The following is a 20089-nucleotide window of genomic DNA, read 5'->3' as shown; positions in this document are numbered from 1 at the left end:
GGGCCTGTGACTGTGAGGCTGCTTGCAGCTGCCTGTAGAAGGCCTCATCAACCTCCTCCTCCTGGTCAGGTGGCCTGTAGTACACACCCACCGTAATGTCACCCTTATGAGCCTGTCCCTTAATTCTAACCCACAAGCTTTCAACTCGTTCCTCATTTGCCCCCAGGCCAAGCTCAATGCATTCTACTTGCTCCCTCACATATAGAGCAACTCCCCCACCTCTCCTTGTTGGTCTGTCTTTCCTAAAGAGTCTGTAGCCATCTATGGCAGCATGCCAGTCATGCGAGTTGTCGCACCACGTTTCTGTGATGGCGACCAAGTTGTAGCCGTCCTGCTGTATAATGGCTTCCAGCTCCTCCTGTTTATTGCCCATGCTACATGCATTGGTGTAAACACACTTGAGCTGGGCTGTCAATCTCACCCCTGGCCTTGGCACTCCAAGCCTAGGCTCATCCCTAGTGAGCTGGGCAATATCCCCTTCCCCCTTCGAACCTAGTTTAAAGCCCTCTCAATGAGCCCCGCCAGCTCGTGGCCAAGAATTCTTTTCCCCCTTTGAGATAGCTGAGTTCCACCTGTCGCCAGCAGGCCCGGTGCTGTGTACACCTCCCCATGATCAAAGAAGCCAAAATTTGACTGATGGTACCAGTCCCTGAGCCACCTGTTAATCAGGTGAGTTTTCCTGCCCCTTTCAGTGCTGTTCCCTGCCACTGATGGGATGGAGGAAAACACCACCTGCGCCCCTGATCCCTCAACCAGTCGCCCCAGTGCCCTGAAGTCCCTTTTGATGGCCTTGGGACTTCTTTCTGCGATCTCGTCCCTGCCAACCTGCATTACCAAGAGGGGGTAGTAATCAGAAGGCCGCACCAGACCAGGGAGTTTCTTCGCAACATCCCTAACCCGGGCCCCAGGGAGGCAGCAGACTTCCCTGTGGGATGGGTCCGGTCGGCAGATCGGGCCCTCTGTTCCCCTCAGAAGGGAATCGCCTATGACAATGACCCTCCTTTTTTTCTTAGTTGAGGCAGTCGTAATTCTTGGGGCTGTCTGACTCGTTCTAGGCAACCCCCTGGATGGAGCCTCACCTTCACCCACATCCTCTGTGGCCGCTCCCTCACATTCCAGAGCCCCATACCTGTTGCTTAAGGGCAACTGGGCCGGTGAGGGAGGCCCGGGGGAGATTCGCTTGCCCCCCCGAGCAGGGACCCGTTTCCATTCCCCCCCATCTCTTAGGCCCCCTCTTTCTGCTCGGTGGCAAGAGGGTAGGGGGTTCTCTGCTTTCTGTGGAGCCGCCTCCTGCTGCCTCTGCCTCAGGGAGGGCAGGGTGCGGCTCCACCAGTCGATCTCCCTCTCACACCCCCGGATGCTCCTCAGTCTCTCCACTTCCTCCTTCAGCTCTGCCACTAGGCTGAGCAGGTCATTCCCCTGCTCGCACCGAACACAGCCGTTGTCTCTGCTGTCCTCCGGTACGAGCGCCAGGCTCAGGCACTCCCTGCAGCCGGAGACCTGGACACCCGCGTTCTGGCGTGGGGCCTCCGTCTGGGTCCCCACACTCCTTCGAGCAACAGCTTTCCCACGGGTGGTAACCATGGCTAGAATATCTCCTGGAAGAGCGATGCCCACTACTTGAGCTGCCAGAAGGGGCGGCTGCACCCTGCCAGTCGCCTTCCCCGCTCGCCCTGCCCGCGCGAACTGCCGCGCGAACTGCCGCGCGAACTGCCGCGCCGCTCCCGGGCTGCTGCGCCGCCTCCGTTTGGTCGCCCGCGCTCCCTGGGGCTGCTCTTACCCGTGAGGGGGTTCGGCCGCTCGCGCTCCCTGGGGCTGCTCTTACCCGTGAGGGGGTTCGGCCGCTCGCGCTCCCTGGGGCTGCTCTTACCCGTGAGGGGGTTCGGCCGCCCGCGCTCCCTGGGGCTGCTCTTACCCCTGAGGGGGTTCGGCCGCTCTCACACTCGGCTCCGCCCCCGCTGAGGCAGAGCTACCGCTCGTTGGCACCTCCCGCTTTCCCGCTCAGGGGGGGCGGACTGGGGTCTCCTCTCTCTCTCTCGGCGCTTTTTGCCGCCTCGCCGCTGCGGTTTTGTCACCGGAGAAAGGGTCACTCGGCGCGAGCCTCTGCTCCAGAACCCTTCACCTTCAGTAGCTTCGCCGAAATGAAGCAAGAAGATCTGGCCATAGACCGGCCACAAAGTGGGGCACCTAGGAATTCCTTGACCGGTCTTGAAAGCTACAACCCCTGGGCAGAATATTCCCGCTTGTATGGAAATGGAGGTATATAAAGAAATCTCAAGGGCTCCACGCAAGTACAGAGGTCATTCTACACGTTGTAACTTACTTGTAAGGTATGAAAATGTGGTTTGTTTTGGCTTCAAGGACATCTGCACTAACTGATGGAGCAGAGCCTCGCTGAGGTTCGGCAAGAAGGCAGCCGCCCAAGGAGGCACGGCACCGACATGTTTGATCAACCCCGGTGTTCCCATAGCAGGCTGGTGATTTCCCAGCTACCTACTGCAGCACAGCCAGGATTTTCCTGCAAGAGAAGACCTTATTATTAGTGAAAAAAACTATGGGATGATGCAGGAAGGAAAAAAAAGTCCTCCTTCTATCTCATGGCGTGTTTGTTCGAAACACCGCACAAGCCCCTTTCGCCCGCAGGATGCTCGTCCAGCGTCCAGCTGCACGGTGCTTTCTCTGGCTGTGGGTTTTGGGGACGTGTCTGTCACGTGAGCTCCCGTTCCTGTTTTGAAAGATACACGGAGCATCGGCCAGACCCCTGTCAGAGCGTACGACGACGGCGTTTTCCGGACGTGCTCCTCTGCTGAGCAGGCAAGGGACGCCTGGTCTCAGCGTTTTCCCTTGTAAAAATGCCCACATTGGTTCAGTTACGTTTCGCCACCTCAAAGTTCCCAGCTCCTGTGAAAAGTCCGGCTCAGACCGCTGCTAAGTCACTGCGGTTATAACTCACGGACTAACCAGAAATGCCAGGAAATCCTGGGTAGCCAGCAAAATGGCTTTCTGCGGCTGGCCTGCTGACTGCTAGGCGGGATTTTCTGGTGTTTAAGTAGCAGCAGTTTATGAATGAGAAGTCCTGGAAATGGCTTCTTTCTGAATCGCTCCAGAAGTACAAAATCGGGGGGCATTTATTTGATGGCTCTCTTCGGAGGAGAGAACGATGGCCCGAGGACATTCCCCACGGGTCAGCAGGAACAAATCCTCCATCGTGCAGCGCACGTGCTGCTCGCCTGGCCTTTCGACGGCGTGCCTGCTGGTACGTGCCCCATACACGCCCAGCAGCTTGCGCTCGACCGCAACTTGGTGCACCGAGATCTGAAGTGTGAGAACGTGCTGCTTTCCGCTGACGGCCGCAGGGCAAAACTCACTGACTTTAGTTTCAGCAAGGAGGCCAACAGCTACCCGGACCTGAGCAGCACCTTCTGCGGGTCGGCACCCTACGCTTCCCCAGAGGTGCTGATGGGCATCCCCTACGACACCAAGAAGTACGACATGTGGAGCCTGGGGGTGATGTTCTACGTGATGGTGGCCGGCTGCATGCCCTTCGACGACACTCACATCCACAGCATGCCCCAGCAGCAGAAGAAAGGGGTTCTGTACCCAGAGGGGCTGCAGCTGCCGGAGCCCTGCCGAGCCCTCATCACCCAGCTGCTCCAGTTCAGCCCGGCTTCCCGGCCCGGTGCGGGGCAAGTGGCCAAGAACAGCTGGCTGAAGGGGGACATCTGAAGGAGGAAGCTCTCCCCCAGAGATCCCAGGAGAACAGTAACGCTTTCATGCAATTAATGCTGTAGCAGAAAACCATTCCTGTGGTTTGTTGGTCATTTTGAGTCCTGGTGTGCCTGTGCGTGGAGCTGGTTGAACTTTGAGCACCGGCAAGACCTCACTGCAGTCATCAGCCCCTGGCAAGGTCCTTGCCATCAAACGGGGCCTCCGCTCTCTTCGGAGGAGAGAACGATGGCCCGAGGACATTCCCCACGGGTCAGCAGGAACAAATCCTCCATCGTGCAGCGCACGTGCCGCTCGCCTGGCCTTTCGACGGCGTGCCTGCTGGTACGTGCCCCATACACGCCCAGCAGCTTGCGCTCAGCCGCAGCACAGTGGACTCCCAGACTTCAGCTTGCCTGTAGAAGTAGCACCTGAAGTGAGAAGGTGGTTTGGTTTCAACCCATAACTTCCACAGCAGATAAAACCCGACATGACGATTACTTGCCCTTAGGAGTCAGGGCGAAGCTCGCCCGCAGCTCCTATAGACCTGCGTCTGCAGTTTTTAATTAATTTAATTTTCTCAAGTGGCTTCAGAGCACTGACAAGGTGGACTCACGGGAAAGATTTTCTTCCGTCTGCAGTTGAGTCTTACTCCTCTTCAGAACCGATTTGCGGAATGAAACCTATATTCCAAAATTAAAAATAGCATTTGGGTGGGTATTTAGGAAGTTGGACGTTGTATGGTCCTAGGCTCCTCTGTGCAGCTGGAAAGGAAATGCGGGCTCCACAGGGAGGACAAGATCCTTGAGCAGCTTGAAAACAACAGCACAAACCAGAAACCACTGTTTGTGAGAGCCGAGGACTCAGCGCGTGGGGGAAGGAGCCAACGCTGGCCTGAGACGCAGCGTGCAATGGGTAGGGATGCTTTGCTGTGGCGACCCAGCCAGCTGCCCTCTGCTCCCGCCCCGTGCTTCATTCGACTGTCACAGCAACTAAAAATGACTAAAAAGCATTTAAAATCTAAACTACAGAAGCTCTCCGAAGGACCTCTGGTCTCACTTCTTTGTAAGTCTCCAAAATACGATTTTGATAAAAATAGAGGGAGAGCAATTCCAAGTCCAAGAAACCGAAAAGCTGTTTCTTCTGAAAGATGCATTTAAAGTTCCCCGTCCGTACCGCCCAAAGTCAGAAAGTCGACCTAGAAAAATAGCCCGCTGAACCATCATAATAAAAAAGTAAATATTTACAGCCAGCCAAGGTGTTTTGCGGTTAGGGACAGTAGAAATCACTCCTCTGTACCGCTCTGTGCCCTTCTGATTTTAATACAGCGAATACCCTGCAGAAAACTGGCTTAGGTCCCCAAATGGATTCCTCCTCCCAGAAAGGGGACATTGAAACTCTCCTCATCCAAAAAGCCCTATTTGGAAAACGCAGGTGAAGAGGCCGAGAAGGTAAAAACTCTGAAATCTCCAGAGGCCCGTGAGCGGAGGGGACCCGCCCGACCCCCTCGTCGTCTCACAAAGGCGCTGCCACAGAATGCGCCACGCCATCACAGTAGCCGGGCGAGCCCCGGAGCCCACCCGTGCCACAATGGGGCAGAGTGAGGGCCAGCAGCCGCCACGCACCATGTGTTAAAGCTTTCAGATCCCAGAGCAAAACACCAGCTTCGGTTAAGGCCGTCGGGATCACGCATCATGCCAAAAGTCGATGCAGGAGAGAAGTTACTTCGTGAGCTGGGCTACAGGCTGGGTCCCACTTTAGGAGAGGGAAGCTTCTCCAAGGTGAAGGCAGCCACCTCCAACAAATTCAAGGGCCCCTTAGCCATCAAGGTGGTGGACCGGCAACGAGCAACCCGGACCCTCGTGTACAAGTTTCTGCCCCGGGAGGTCTCCATCGCGCGCAGGATCCGGCACCCCAACATCATCCGCGTCTTCGACATCATCGAGGTCTGTAACAGGAAGCTCTACATAGTGATGGAGGCGGCAGCCACCGACCTGCTGCAGCTGCTGCAACAGCTGGGGAAGCTGCCCTGCGTCCCCAGGGCCCGGGACATCTTCGTGCAGGTTGTGAGGGCCGTGCAATACCTGCACGACCGCAACTTGGCGCACCGAGATCTGAAGTGTGAGAACGTGCTGCTTTCCGCTGACGGCCGCAGGGCAAAACTCACTGACTTTAGTTTTAGCAAGGAGGTCAACAGCTACCCGGACGTGAGCAGAACCTTCTGCGGGTCGGCAGCCTACGCTTCCCCAGAGATGCTGATGGGCATCCCCTACGACGCCAAGAAGAACGACATGTGGAGCCTGGGGGTGATGTTCTATGTGATGGTGGCTGGCTGCATGCCCTTCGACGACACTCACATCCACAGCATGCCCCAGCAGCAGAAGAAAGGGGTTCTGTACCCAGAGGGGCTGCAGCTGCCGGAGCCCTGCCGAGCCCTCATCACCCAGCTGCTCCAGTTCAGCCCGGCTTCCCGGCCCGGTGCGGGGCAAGTGGCCAAGAACAGCTGGCTGAAGGGGGACATCTGAAGGAGGAAGCTCTCCCCCAGAGATCCCAGGAGAGCAGTAACGCTTTCATGCAATTAATGCTGTAGCAGAAAACCATTCCTGTGGTTTGTTGGTCATTTTGAGTCCTGGTGTGCCTGTGCGTGGAGCTGGTTGAACTTTGAGCACCGGCAAGACCTCACTGCAGTCATCAGCCCCAGGCAAGGTCCTTGCCGTCAAACGGAGCCTCCGCTCTCTTCGGAGGAGAGAACGATGGCCCGAGGACATTCCCCACGGGTCAGCAGGAACAAATCCTCCATCGTGCAGCGCACGTGCCGCTCGCCTGGCCTTTCGACGGCGTGCCTGCTGGTACGTGCCCCATACACGCCCAGCAGCTTACGCTCGACCGCAACTTGGTGCACCGAGATCTGAAGTGTGAGAATGTGCTCCTTTGCGCTGACGGCCGCAGGGCCAAACTCACTGACTTTAGTTTTAGCAAGGAGGCCAACAGCTACCCGGACCTGAGCAGCACCTTCTTCGGGTCGGCACCCTACGCTTCCCCAGAGGTGCTGATGGGCATCCCCTACGACGCCAAGAAGTATGACATGTGGAGCCTGGGGGTGATGTTCTATGTGATGGTGGCCGGCTGCATGCCCTTCGACGACACTCACATCCACAGCATGCCCCAGCAGCAGAAGAAAGGGGTTCTGTACCCAGAGGGGCTGCAGCTGCCGGAGCCCTGCCGAGCCCTCATCACCCAGCTGCTCCAGTTCAGCCCGGCTTCCCGGCCCGGTGCGGGGCAAGTGGCCAAGAACAGCTGGCTGAAGGGGGACATCTGAAGGAGGAAGCTCTCCCCCAGAGATCCCAGGAGAGCAGTAACGCTTTCATGCAATTAATGCTGTAGCAGAAAACCATTCCTGTGGTTTGTTTGTCATTTTGAGTCCTGGTGTGCCTGTGCGTGGAGCTGGTTGAACTTTGAGCACCGGCAAGACCACGTGCTCTCAGAAGGCGGTCAGATACCTCCAGAAAGGAGACACGTGAGCCTGCTGCGTGTTGGGTTTCAGGACACAAAGACCACGGTAAGAGCAGAGCGTGGGGCTGGAGGGGACCTGCACCCCCTGTCCAGCAGCAGGTCGGGGCTCTCCCATGGAGCTGGGGCAGGGCGGCGAGGTGCAACGTGCGGCAGCGCAGTCCTTCACGTTGCCTGCTCCCTAGGACACGTATTGTGCGCCAGAACGCCTGTGCTGCTGCCCCTCTCTGCTGCTGCCCACCTCTGCGCGGGGCATTGCCCCGGGCTACAGCAGGACACCTGCTCTCACACGGGTCTTGGCTTGTCCTCAATCTTGTTCGTCACCAAACTGTGTTTGAGCTGGTGGGAGGGGGGGAGTAGCGGTCCTGCAAACCGCTACTGCGGAGAAAAAATTCACGTTTTTGGTACACCGCTGTGTAGATCTCACAGAGATATTCACAGCCCAAACTCAGAGCAGGATGTTTGCAGGGAACTGGACAGTGTCACCGAGCCAAAAGTGTTGGTGTGGGTTTGGGATCCACACCTTACGTTCAACTACGTCTTTCAGGTATTGATCCTTACCAACATTTGAAATCTCTGCCAAAAGACATTTGATGAGACAGGAGTGCCACTGGCCATGGAGAACCTGAAATGGGAAAGAGATAAAGAGGGAACTGCTTTGCTAACACCCGCTGTCCACCTTCGACATAGAAGGTTACCCATTATTCTGAATGCAACCCCCCAGATCTACAGATCCCTACTGGCAAGCCCCGTTTTCAAAGGGTTAGTTAGAGGTAGGAGCTGGCATCTGAAACGTGCTTTCATGAGACATTTCAAGCCCCCTTTACACAATCTCGGATCTAGCTTCCACCGAAACTGAAGTCAGGCAGAAGACTGCCAGCTGGGTGGTCTGCCAGTCGTCGCATTGCTGCTGCCACGTGAGCTCCCGCAGCCAGGCGACGTCTTACACGAACAAACCAGAGCCCGTGGTTCTGCTGGAAGAGAAGGAAACATCTTTGGTAAAGCAGACGTTCTGGGTCTATTTAAAGCAGCAGTGTAAGTAGAACAAGATGTGGCAGCAGAGCCAGCCCAGGGCTTTTCAGCACGAGCTACAGTGAATTTTGCCACTTCCAGAATAAAGATTTATTTTTTTCTCCTTGCAGCTGCAAAATAAAACTTTATAGTAGCAGCAGCAGCAAAGTCCAAAGCAGAGAGAGCAAGGGACAGAAAGGGTGTCTTGGGGCCATCCATGGCTGTGGATGCAGGCTTGGGAAGGAGCAGGAGCAGGATGGGGATGGAAAAGGAAGAGAGAAGTCGTAAGGATGTGGGAAGCAAGGAGGCAGATTTCAGGGTAGTGAGATTCTCAGCTAGGCTCAGGCCTCCTTTTGCTGCTCGCCTTCCAACCCCGCTGCCAGCCTCATCTCTCTGCAAAGCCACCACCTTCCTTGGGAGAGCTCCCCGCTCTGTACCCCAGGGACCTTCACATCTCCATCCCCTGCTTCGCTCCAGCCCTTGCTTATCTCCAAGCACCTCCCTGCAACCCGGGAAGCAGAGACCTGGTGCTGCTGTATTGCTTCTCCTTTGCCTGTCTTTTCACTTTCTCTCGTTAAAGCTAACATAAAATGAGTTGTTCTAGAACCCAGCCCCTATTTGTCTCCCTTCAGTACCACGCTCTCCTGAACAGTTGCATCTGTTGAGGGCATGAGTAGGGACGGATGACCGATGTTTTGCAGGGATGTGTCCCCTTGAGTGGCTTAGGAAAGCGGCTGGGGTTCAAGTGGCCAGTGGTTTGAATGGGCCACGGGAGACTCGTAAGGCTGCCCCGCAGCCCTCGCCTTCTCCACGCAGACGGCGATCTCACGGGGCCCAGCGCTAACGAGCCCAGAGCAGTCCCGAGACTGCGACAATAGAATCACAGAATCACAGAATCACAGAATAGTAGGGGTTGGAAGGGACCTCTGTGGGTCATCTGGTCCAACCCTCCTGCCTAAGCAGGGTCACCCAGAGCAGGCTGCACAGGACCTTGTCCAGGTGGGTCTTGAATATCTCTAGAGAAGGAGACTCCACAGCCTCTCTGGGCAGCCTGTTCCAGTGCTCCGTCACACTCAGAGGGACTAAGTTCTTCCTCATGTTCAGATGGAACTTCCTGTGCCTCAGTTTGTGCCCATTGCCCCTTGTCCTGTCGCTGGGCACCACTCTTCTTCAGGCTGAACAAGCCCAGTTCCCTCAACCTCTCCTCGTAGGGGAGATGTTCCAGTCCCCTCATCATCCTCGTAGCCCTCCGCTGGACTCTCTCCAGTAGCTCTTCATCTTTCTTGAACTGCGAAGCCCAGAACTGGACACAGTACTCTAGATGAGGCCTCACTAGGGCAGTGTAGAGGGGAAGGAGAACCTCCCTCGTCCTGCTGGCCACACTCTTCTTGATGCACCCCAGGATCCCATTGGCTTTCTTGGCAGCCAGGGCACACTGCTGGCTCATGGTTAACCTGTCGTCCACCAGGACGCCCAGGACCCTCTCCGCAGAGCTGCTCTCCAGCAGGTCCACCCCAAGCCTGTACTGGTGCATGAGATTGTTCCTCCCCAGCTGCAGGACCCTGCATTTGGCTTTGTTGAACCTCATCAGGTTCCTCTCTGCCCAGCTTTCCAGCCTATCCAGGTCACGCTGAATGGCAGCACAGCCTTCTGGTGTATCTACCACACCTCCCAGTTTGGTGTCATCAGCAAACTTGCTGAGGGTACATTCTAACTCTTCATCCAGGTCGTTGATGAAGAAGTTAAACAAGACTGGGCCCAGTACTGACCCCTGGGGGACACCACTTGTTACCAGCCTCCAACTAGACTCAGCGCCGCTGATGACAACCCTCTGAGTGCTGCCATTCAGCCAGTTCTCTGTCCAGTTCACCGACCACTCATCCAGCCCACACTTCCTCAGCTTCCCTAGGAGGATATCATGGGAGACTGTGTCGAAAGCCTTGCTGAAGTCAAGGTAGACAACATCCACGGCTCTCCCTTCATCTACCCAGCCAGTCATGTCATCGTAGAAAGCTATTAGATTGGTCAGGCATGATTTCCCCTTGGTGAATCCATGCTGACTACTCCTGATAACCTTCTTTTCTTCCACTTGCTTGATGATGGCCTCCAGGATAAGCTGCTCCATCACCTTTCCCGGGATGGAGGTGAGGCTGACCGGCCTGTAGTTCCCTGGGTCCTCCTTCTTGCCCTTTTTGAAGACTGGAGTGACATTGGCCTTTCTCCAGTCCTCGGGCACCTCTCCTGTCCTCCAGGACCTCTCAAAGATGATGGAGAGTGGCTCAGCAATGACATCCGCCAGCTCCCTCAGCACTCGTGGGTGCATTCCATCGGGGCCCATGGATTTGTGGACATCCAGATCACTTAAGCGATCCCTCACACAGTCCTCCTCGACCAAGGGAAAGTCGTCCTCTTTGTAGGCTTCTTCTCTTACCTCCGGGGCCTGGGATTCCTGAGGGCCAGTCTTAGCACTGAAGACTGAAGCAAAGAAGGCATTTAGTAGCTCTGCCTTCTCCGCATCCTCCGTCACCAGGACACCCGCCTCATTCAGCAGCGGCCCCACGTTGTCCCTAGCCTTCCTTTTGCTGCTGATGTAGTTGAAGAAGCCCTTCTTGTTGTTTTTGACATCCCTTGCCAGCTTCAATTCCAGGTGAGCCTTGGCCTTCCTCGTCGCATCCCTGCATGCTCTCACCACGTTTCTGTACTCTTCCCAAGTGGCCTGCCCCTCTTTCCACATTCCATGGACCTTTCTCTTCTGCCTGATCTCCGCTAGAAGCTCCTTCTTTAACCATGCAGGTCTCCTGCCTCCTTTGCTAGATTTCTTTCTCAGGGGGATGCATTGCTCCTGTGCATGGAAGAAGTGTTGTTTAAAGAGCGACCAGCACTCATGGACCCCCATGCCTTCGAGAGCCCTGGCCCACGGGATTCCTCTCAGTAGCTCCTTGAAGAGGGCAAAGTCAGCCCTGCTGAGGTCCAGGGTTTTGATCCTGCTTATCGGCCTGCTTCCTCCACGCAGGATCCTGAACTCGACCACTTCATGGTCACTGCAGCCGAGTCTACCTCCAACCTTCACATCCTCCACCAGTCCCTCCTTGTTTGTTAACACGAGGTCCAGCAGCGCGCCTTTCCTTGTTGGTTCCTCCACCACTTGCATCAGAATGTTATCATCGATGCTCTCTAGGAACCTCCTGGATTGCGCCTGCCTAGCTGTATGGTCTTCCCAGCTGATGTCAGGGTGGTTGAAGTCCCCCATGAGAACCAGGGCCTGTGACTGTGAGGCTGCTTGCAGCTGCCTGTAGAAGGCCTCATCAACCTCCTCCTCCTGGTCAGGTGGCCTGTAGTACACACCCACCGTAATGTCACCCTTATGAGCCTGTCCCTTAATTCTAACCCACAAGCTTTCAACTCGTTCCTCATTTGCCCCCAGGCCAAGCTCAATGCATTCTACTTGCTCCCTCACATATAGAGCAACTCCCCCACCTCTCCTTGTTGGTCTGTCTTTCCTAAAGAGTCTGTAGCCATCTATGGCAGCATGCCAGTCATGCGAGTTGTCGCACCACGTTTCTGTGATGGCGACCAAGTTGTAGCCGTCCTGCTGTATAATGGCTTCCAGCTCCTCCTGTTTATTGCCCATGCTACATGCATTGGTGTAAACACACTTGAGCTGGGCTGTCAATCTCACCCCTGGCCTTGGCACTCCAAGCCTAGGCTCATCCCTAGTGAGCTGGGCAATATCCCCTTCCCCCTTCGAACCTAGTTTAAAGCCCTCTCAATGAGCCCCGCCAGCTCGTGGCCAAGAATTCTTTTCCCCCTTTGAGATAGCTGAGTTCCACCTGTCGCCAGCAGGCCCGGTGCTGTGTACACCTCCCCATGATCAAAGAAGCCAAAATTTGACTGATGGTACCAGTCCCTGAGCCACCTGTTAATCAGGTGAGTTTTCCTGCCCCTTTCAGTGCTGTTCCCTGCCACTGATGGGATGGAGGAAAACACCACCTGCGCCCCTGATCCCTCAACCAGTCGCCCCAGTGCCCTGAAGTCCCTTTTGATGGCCTTGGGACTTCTTTCTGCGATCTCGTCCCTGCCAACCTGCATTACCAAGAGGGGGTAGTAATCAGAAGGCCGCACCAGACCAGGGAGTTTCTTCGCAACATCCCTAACCCGGGCCCCAGGGAGGCAGCAGACTTCCCTGTGGGATGGGTCCGGTCGGCAGATCGGGCCCTCTGTTCCCCTCAGAAGGGAATCGCCTATGACAATGACCCTCCTTTTTTTCTTAGTTGAGGCAGTCGTAATTCTTGGGGCTGTCTGACTCGTTCTAGGCAACCCCCTGGATGGAGCCTCACCTTCACCCACATCCTCTGTGGCCGCTCCCTCACATTCCAGAGCCCCATACCTGTTGCTTAAGGGCAACTGGGCCGGTGAGGGAGGCCCGGGGGAGATTCGCTTGCCCCCCCGAGCAGGGACCCGTTTCCATTCCCCCCCATCTCTTAGGCCCCCTCTTTCTGCTCGGTGGCAAGAGGGTAGGGGGTTCTCTGCTTTCTGTGGAGCCGCCTCCTGCTGCCTCTGCCTCAGGGAGGGCAGGGTGTGGCTCCACCAGTCGATCTCCCTCTCACACCCCCGGATGCTCCTCAGTCTCTCCACTTCCTCCTTCAGCTCTGCCACTAGGCTGAGCAGGTCATTCCCCTGCTCGCACCGAACACAGCCGTTGTCTCTGCTGTCCTCCGGTACGAGCGCCAGGCTCAGGCACTCCCTGCAGCCGGAGACCTGGACACCCGCGTTCTGGCGTGGGGCCTCCGTCTGGGTCCCCACACTCCTTCGAGCAACAGCTTTCCCACGGGTGGTAACCATGGCTAGAATATCTCCTGGAAGAGCGATGCCCACTACTTGAGCTGCCAGAAGGGGCGGCTGCACCCTGCCAGTCGCCTTCCCCGCTCGCCCTGCCCGCGCGAACTGCCGCGCGAACTGCCGCGCCGCTCCCGGGCTGCTGCGCCGCCTCCGTTTGGTCGCCCGCGCTCCCTGGGGCTGCTCTTACCCGTGAGGGGGTTCGGTCGCCCGCGCTCCCTGGGGCTGCTCTTACCCCTGAGGGGGTTCGGCCGCTCTCACACTCGGCTCCGCCCCCGCTGAGGCAGAGCTACCGCTCGTTGGCACCTCCCGCTTTCCCGCTCAGGGGGGGCGGACTGGGGTCTCCTCTCTCTCTCTCGGCGCTTTTTGCCGCCTCGCCGCTGCGGTTTTGTCACCGGAGAAAGGGTCACTCGGCGCGAGCCTCTGCTCCAGAACCCTTCACCTTCAGTAGCTTCGCCGAAATGAAGCAAGAAGATCTGGCCATAGACCGGCCACAAAGTGGGGCACCTAGGAATTCCTTGACCGGTCTTGAAAGCTACAACCCCTGGGCAGAATATTCCCGCTTGTATGGAAATGGAGGTATATAAAGAAATCTCAAGGGCTCCACGCAAGTACAGAGGTCATTCTACACGTTGTAACTTACTTGTAAGGTATGAAAATGTGGTTTGTTTTGGCTTCAAGGACATCTGCACTAACTGATGGAGCAGAGCCTCGCTGAGGTTCGGCAAGAAGGCAGCCGCCCAAGGAGGCACGGCACCGACATGTTTGATCAACCCCGGTGTTCCCATAGCAGGCTGGTGATTTCCCAGCTACCTACTGCAGCACAGCCAGGATTTTCCTGCAAGAGAAGACCTTATTATTAGTGAAAAAAACTATGGGATGATGCAGGAAGGAAAAAAAAGTCCTCCTTCTATCTCATGGCGTGTTTGTTCGAAACACCGCACAAGCCCCTTTCGCCCGCAGGATGCTCGTCCAGCGTCCAGCTGCACGGTGCTTTCTCTGGCTGTGGGTTTTGGGGACGTGTCTGTCACGTGAGCTCCCGTTCCTGTTTTGAAAGATACACGGAGCATCGGCCAGACCCCTGTCAGAGCGTACGACGACGGCGTTTTCCGGACGTGCTCCTCTGCTGAGCAGGCAAGGGACGCCTGGTCTCAGCGTTTTCCCTTGTAAAAATGCCCACATTGGTTCAGTTACGTTTCGCCACCTCAAAGTTCCCAGCTCCTGTGAAAAGTCCGGCTCAGACCGCTGCTAAGTCACTGCGGTTATAACTCACGGACTAACCAGAAATGCCAGGAAATCCTGGGTAGCCAGCAAAATGGCTTTCTGCGGCTGGCCTGCTGACTGCTAGGCGGGATTTTCTGGTGTTTAAGTAGCAGCAGTTTATGAATGAGAAGTCCTGGAAATGGCTTCTTTCTGAATCGCTCCAGAAGTACAAAATCGGGGGGCATTTATTTGATGGCTCTCTTCGGAGGAGAGAACGATGGCCCGAGGACATTCCCCACGGGTCAGCAGGAACAAATCCTCCATCGTGCAGCGCACGTGCTGCTCGCCTGGCCTTTCGACGGCGTGCCTGCTGGTACGTGCCCCATACACGCCCAGCAGCTTGCGCTCGACCGCAACTTGGTGCACCGAGATCTGAAGTGTGAGAACGTGCTGCTTTCCGCTGACGGCCGCAGGGCAAAACTCACTGACTTTAGTTTCAGCAAGGAGGCCAACAGCTACCCGGACCTGAGCAGCACCTTCTGCGGGTCGGCACCCTACGCTTCCCCAGAGGTGCTGATGGGCATCCCCTACGACACCAAGAAGTACGACATGTGGAGCCTGGGGGTGATGTTCTACGTGATGGTGGCCGGCTGCATGCCCTTCGACGACACTCACATCCACAGCATGCCCCAGCAGCAGAAGAAAGGGGTTCTGTACCCAGAGGGGCTGCAGCTGCCGGAGCCCTGCCGAGCCCTCATCACCCAGCTGCTCCAGTTCAGCCCGGCTTCCCGGCCCGGTGCGGGGCAAGTGGCCAAGAACAGCTGGCTGAAGGGGGACATCTGAAGGAGGAAGCTCTCCCCCAGAGATCCCAGGAGAACAGTAACGCTTTCATGCAATTAATGCTGTAGCAGAAAACCATTCCTGTGGTTTGTTGGTCATTTTGAGTCCTGGTGTGCCTGTGCGTGGAGCTGGTTGAACTTTGAGCACCGGCAAGACCTCACTGCAGTCATCAGCCCCTGGCAAGGTCCTTGCCATCAAACGGGGCCTCCGCTCTCTTCGGAGGAGAGAACGATGGCCCGAGGACATTCCCCACGGGTCAGCAGGAACAAATCCTCCATCGTGCAGCGCACGTGCCGCTCGCCTGGCCTTTCGACGGCGTGCCTGCTGGTACGTGCCCCATACACGCCCAGCAGCTTGCGCTCAGCCGCAGCACAGTGGACTCCCAGACTTCAGCTTGCCTGTAGAAGTAGCACCTGAAGTGAGAAGGTGGTTTGGTTTCGACCCATAACTTCCACAGCAGATAAAACCCGACATGACGATTACTTGCCCTTAGGAGTCAGGGCGAAGCTCGCCCGCAGCTCCTATAGACCTGCGTCTGCAGTTTTTAATTAATTTAATTTTCTCAAGTGGCTTCAGAGCACTGACAAGGTGGACTCACGGGAAAGATTTTCTTCCGTCTGCAGTTGAGTCTTACTCCTCTTCAGAACCGATTTGCGGAATGAAACCTATATTCCAAAATTAAAAATAGCATTTGGGTGGGTATTTAGGAAGTTGGACGTTGTATGGTCCTAGGCTCCTCTGTGCAGCTGGAAAGGAAATGCGGGCTCCACAGGGAGGACAAGATCCTTGAGCAGCTTGAAAACAACAGCACAAACCAGAAACCACTGTTTGTGAGAGCCGAGGACTCAGCGCGTGGGGGAAGGAGCCAACGCTGGCCTGAGACGCAGCGTGCAATGGGTAGGGATGCTTTGCTGTGGCGACCCAGCCAGCTGCCCTCTGCTCCCGCCCCGTGCTTCATTCGACTGTCACAGCAACTAAAAATGACTAAAAAGCATTTAAAATCTAAACTACAGAAGCTCTCCGAAGGACCTCTGGTCTCACTTCTTTGTAAGTCTCCAAAATACGATTTTGATAAAAATAGAGGGAGAGCAATTCCAAGTCCAAGAAACCGAAAAGCTGTTTCTTCTGAAAGATGCATTTAAAGTTCCCCGTCCGTACCGCCCAAAGTCAGAAAGTCGACCTAGAAAAATAGCCCGCTGAACCATCATAATAAAAAAGTAAATATTTACAGCCAGCCAAGGTGTTTTGCGGTTAGGGACAGTAGAAATCACTCCTCTGTACCGCTCTGTGCCCTTCTGATTTTAATACAGCGAATACCCTGCAGAAAACTGGCTTAGGTCCCCAAATGGATTCCTCCTCCCAGAAAGGGGACATTGAAACTCTCCTCATCCAAAAAGCCCTATTTGGAAAACGCAGGTGAAGAGGCCGAGAAGGTAAAAACTCTGAAATCTCCAGAGGCCCGTGAGCGGAGGGGACCCGCCCGACCCCCTCGTCGTCTCACAAAGGCGCTGCCACAGAATGCGCCACGCCATCACAGTAGCCGGGCGAGCCCCGGAGCCCACCCGTGCCACAATGGGGCAGAGTGAGGGCCAGCAGCCGCCACGCACCATGTGTTAAAGCTTTCAGATCCCAGAGCAAAACACCAGCTTCGGTTAAGGCCGTCGGGATCACGCATCATGCCAAAAGTCGATGCAGGAGAGAAGTTACTTCGTGAGCTGGGCTACAGGCTGGGTCCCACTTTAGGAGAGGGAAGCTTCTCCAAGGTGAAGGCAGTCACCTCCAACAAATTCAAGGGCCCCTTAGCCATCAAGGTGGTGGACCGGCAACGAGCAACCCGGACCCTCGTGTACAAGTTTCTGCCCCGGGAGGTCTCCATCGCGCGCAGGATCCGGCACCCCAACATCATCCGCGTCTTCGACATCATCGAGGTCTGTAACAGGAAGCTCTACATAGTGATGGAGGCGGCAGCCACCGACCTGCTGCAGCTGCTGCAACAGCTGGGGAAGCTGCCCTGCGTCCCCAGGGCCCGGGACATCTTCGTGCAGGTTGTGAGGGCCGTGCAATACCTGCACGACCGCAACTTGGCGCACCGAGATCTGAAGTGTGAGAACGTGCTGCTTTCCGCTGACGGCCGCAGGGCAAAACTCACTGACTTTAGTTTTAGCAAGGAGGTCAACAGCTACCCGGACGTGAGCAGAACCTTCTGCGGGTCGGCAGCCTACGCTTCCCCAGAGATGCTGATGGGCATCCCCTACGACGCCAAGAAGAACGACATGTGGAGCCTGGGGGTGATGTTCTATGTGATGGTGGCTGGCTGCATGCCCTTCGACGACACTCACATCCACAGCATGCCCCAGCAGCAGAAGAAAGGGGTTCTGTACCCAGAGGGGCTGCAGCTGCCGGAGCCCTGCCGAGCCCTCATCACCCAGCTGCTCCAGTTCAGCCCGGCTTCCCGGCCCGGTGCGGGGCAAGTGGCCAAGAACAGCTGGCTGAAGGGGGACATCTGAAGGAGGAAGCTCTCCCCCAGAGATCCCAGGAGAGCAGTAACGCTTTCATGCAATTAATGCTGTAGCAGAAAACCATTCCTGTGGTTTGTTGGTCATTTTGAGTCCTGGTGTGCCTGTGCGTGGAGCTGGTTGAACTTTGAGCACCGGCAAGACCTCACTGCAGTCATCAGCCCCAGGCAAGGTCCTTGCCGTCAAACGGAGCCTCCGCTCTCTTCGGAGGAGAGAACGATGGCCCGAGGACATTCCCCACGGGTCAGCAGGAACAAATCCTCCATCGTGCAGCGCACGTGCCGCTCGCCTGGCCTTTCGACGGCGTGCCTGCTGGTACGTGCCCCATACACGCCCAGCAGCTTACGCTCGACCGCAACTTGGTGCACCGAGATCTGAAGTGTGAGAATGTGCTCCTTTGCGCTGACGGCCGCAGGGCCAAACTCACTGACTTTAGTTTTAGCAAGGAGGCCAACAGCTACCCGGACCTGAGCAGCACCTTCTTCGGGTCGGCACCCTACGCTTCCCCAGAGGTGCTGATGGGCATCCCCTACGACGCCAAGAAGTATGACATGTGGAGCCTGGGGGTGATGTTCTATGTGATGGTGGCCGGCTGCATGCCCTTCGACGACACTCACATCCACAGCATGCCCCAGCAGCAGAAGAAAGGGGTTCTGTACCCAGAGGGGCTGCAGCTGCCGGAGCCCTGCCGAGCCCTCATCACCCAGCTGCTCCAGTTCAGCCCGGCTTCCCGGCCCGGTGCGGGGCAAGTGGCCAAGAACAGCTGGCTGAAGGGGGACATCTGAAGGAGGAAGCTCTCCCCCAGAGATCCCAGGAGAGCAGTAACGCTTTCATGCAATTAATGCTGTAGCAGAAAACCATTCCTGTGGTTTGTTTGTCATTTTGAGTCCTGGTGTGCCTGTGCGTGGAGCTGGTTGAACTTTGAGCACCGGCAAGACCACGTGCTCTCAGAAGGCGGTCAGATACCTCCAGAAAGGAGACACGTGAGCCTGCTGCGTGTTGGGTTTCAGGACACAAAGACCACGGTAAGAGCAGAGCGTGGGGCTGGAGGGGACCTGCACCCCCTGTCCAGCAGCAGGTCGGGGCTCTCCCATGGAGCTGGGGCAGGGCGGCGAGGTGCAACGTGCGGCAGCGCAGTCCTTCACGTTGCCCGCTCCCTAGGACACGTATTGTGCGCCAGAACGCCTGTGCTGCTGCCCCTCTCTGCTGCTGCCCACCTCTGCGCGGGGCATTGCCCCGGGCTACAGCAGGACACCTGCTCTCACACGGGTCTTGGCTTGTCCTCAATCTTGTTCGTCACCAAACTGTGTTTGAGCTGGTGGGAGGGGGGGAGTAGCGGTCCTGCAAACCGCTACTGCGGAGAAAAAATTCACGTTTTTGGTACACCGCTGTGTAGATCTCACAGAGATATTCACAGCCCAAACTCAGAGCAGGATGTTTGCAGGGAACTGGACAGTGTCACCGAGCCAAAAGTGTTGGTGTGGGTTTGGGATCCACACCTTACGTTCAACTACGTCTTTCAGGTATTGATCCTTACCAACATTTGAAATCTCTGCCAAAAGACATTTGATGAGACAGGAGTGCCACTGGCCATGGAGAACCTGAAATGGGAAAGAGATAAAGAGGGAACTGCTTTGCTAACACCCGCTGTCCACCTTCGACATAGAAGGTTACCCATTATTCTGAATGCAACCCCCCAGATCTACAGATCCCTACTGGCAAGCCCCGTTTTCAAAGGGTTAGTTAGAGGTAGGAGCTGGCATCTGAAACGTGCTTTCATGAGACATTTCAAGCCCCCTTTACACAATCTCGGATCTAGCTTCCACCGAAACTGAAGTCAGGCAGAAGACTGCCAGCTGGGTGGTCTGCCAGTCGTCGCATTGCTGCTGCCACGTGAGCTCCCGCAGCCAGGCGACGTCTTACACGAACAAACCAGAGCCCGTGGTTCTGCTGGAAGAGAAGGAAACATCTTTGGTAAAGCAGACGTTCTGGGTCTATTTAAAGCAGCAGTGTAAGTAGAACAAGATGTGGCAGCAGAGCCAGCCCAGGGCTTTTCAGCACGAGCTACAGTGAATTTTGCCACTTCCAGAATAAAGATTTATTTTTTTCTCCTTGCAGCTGCAAAATAAAACTTTATAGTAGCAGCAGCAGCAAAGTCCAAAGCAGAGAGAGCAAGGGACAGAAAGGGTGTCTTGGGGCCATCCATGGCTGTGGATGCAGGCTTGGGAAGGAGCAGGAGCAGGATGGGGATGGAAAAGGAAGAGAGAAGTCGTAAGGATGTGGGAAGCAAGGAGGCAGATTTCAGGGTAGTGAGATTCTCAGCTAGGCTCAGGCCTCCTTTTGCTGCTCGCCTTCCAACCCCGCTGCCAGCCTCATCTCTCTGCAAAGCCACCACCTTCCTTGGGAGAGCTCCCCGCTCTGTACCCCAGGGACCTTCACATCTCCATCCCCTGCTTCGCTCCAGCCCT

The 20089-nt window shown here is 56.2% G+C and overlaps 4 protein-coding genes across 4 annotated transcripts; all 4 read left to right on the top strand.

Annotated features, from left to right (window-relative positions):
* The first annotated feature begins 5384 nt into the window (after positions 1-5384).
* LOC142362385 (testis-specific serine/threonine-protein kinase 6-like) lies at positions 5385-6260 on the top strand. Its single transcript, XM_075430426.1, has one exon. It carries the CDS (start codon positions 5400-5402, stop codon positions 6228-6230), a length of 831 nt encoding a protein of 276 aa, XP_075286541.1. The 5' UTR covers positions 5385-5399; the 3' UTR covers positions 6231-6260.
* A 198-nt stretch (positions 6261-6458) lies between these two features.
* On the top strand, positions 6459-7054 carry LOC142362452 (testis-specific serine/threonine-protein kinase 6-like). Its single transcript, XM_075431085.1, has 2 exons — positions 6459-6482; positions 6578-7054. The coding sequence occupies exons 1-2, from the start codon at positions 6459-6461 to the stop codon at positions 7022-7024; spliced, it is 471 nt and encodes a 156-aa protein (XP_075287200.1). The 3' UTR covers positions 7025-7054.
* Positions 7055-16766: 9712 nt separating this feature from the next.
* Positions 16767-17642, top strand: LOC142362374 (testis-specific serine/threonine-protein kinase 6-like). Its single transcript, XM_075430303.1, has one exon. The coding sequence runs from the start codon at positions 16782-16784 to the stop codon at positions 17610-17612; it is 831 nt and encodes a 276-aa protein (XP_075286418.1). The 5' UTR covers positions 16767-16781; the 3' UTR covers positions 17613-17642.
* A 198-nt stretch (positions 17643-17840) lies between these two features.
* On the top strand, positions 17841-18436 carry LOC142362451 (testis-specific serine/threonine-protein kinase 6-like). Its single transcript, XM_075431084.1, has 2 exons — positions 17841-17864; positions 17960-18436. The coding sequence occupies exons 1-2, from the start codon at positions 17841-17843 to the stop codon at positions 18404-18406; spliced, it is 471 nt and encodes a 156-aa protein (XP_075287199.1). The 3' UTR covers positions 18407-18436.
* Positions 18437-20089: the final 1653 nt, after the last annotated feature.

This window comes from Opisthocomus hoazin, chromosome 9, assembly GCF_030867145.1.
Source record: "Opisthocomus hoazin isolate bOpiHoa1 chromosome 9, bOpiHoa1.hap1, whole genome shotgun sequence".
Lineage (NCBI taxonomy): Eukaryota > Metazoa > Chordata > Aves > Opisthocomiformes > Opisthocomidae > Opisthocomus > Opisthocomus hoazin.
The sequence above is the reverse complement of the archived record's forward strand: the minus strand, read 5'-3'. Positions and strand labels throughout refer to the sequence as shown.

Coding starts and splice junctions, on each gene's coding strand:
- LOC142362385 (XM_075430426.1), top strand. CDS start 5,400: ATGCCAAAAGTCGATGCAGGAGAGAAGTTACTTCGTGAGCTGGGCTAC.
- LOC142362452 (XM_075431085.1), top strand. CDS start 6,459: ATGGCCCGAGGACATTCCCCACGG. Junction 6,483..6,577: donor CCCGAGGACATTCCCCACGG/GTCAGCAGGAAC, acceptor ATACACGCCCAG/CAGCTTACGCTCGACCGCAA.
- LOC142362374 (XM_075430303.1), top strand. CDS start 16,782: ATGCCAAAAGTCGATGCAGGAGAGAAGTTACTTCGTGAGCTGGGCTAC.
- LOC142362451 (XM_075431084.1), top strand. CDS start 17,841: ATGGCCCGAGGACATTCCCCACGG. Junction 17,865..17,959: donor CCCGAGGACATTCCCCACGG/GTCAGCAGGAAC, acceptor ATACACGCCCAG/CAGCTTACGCTCGACCGCAA.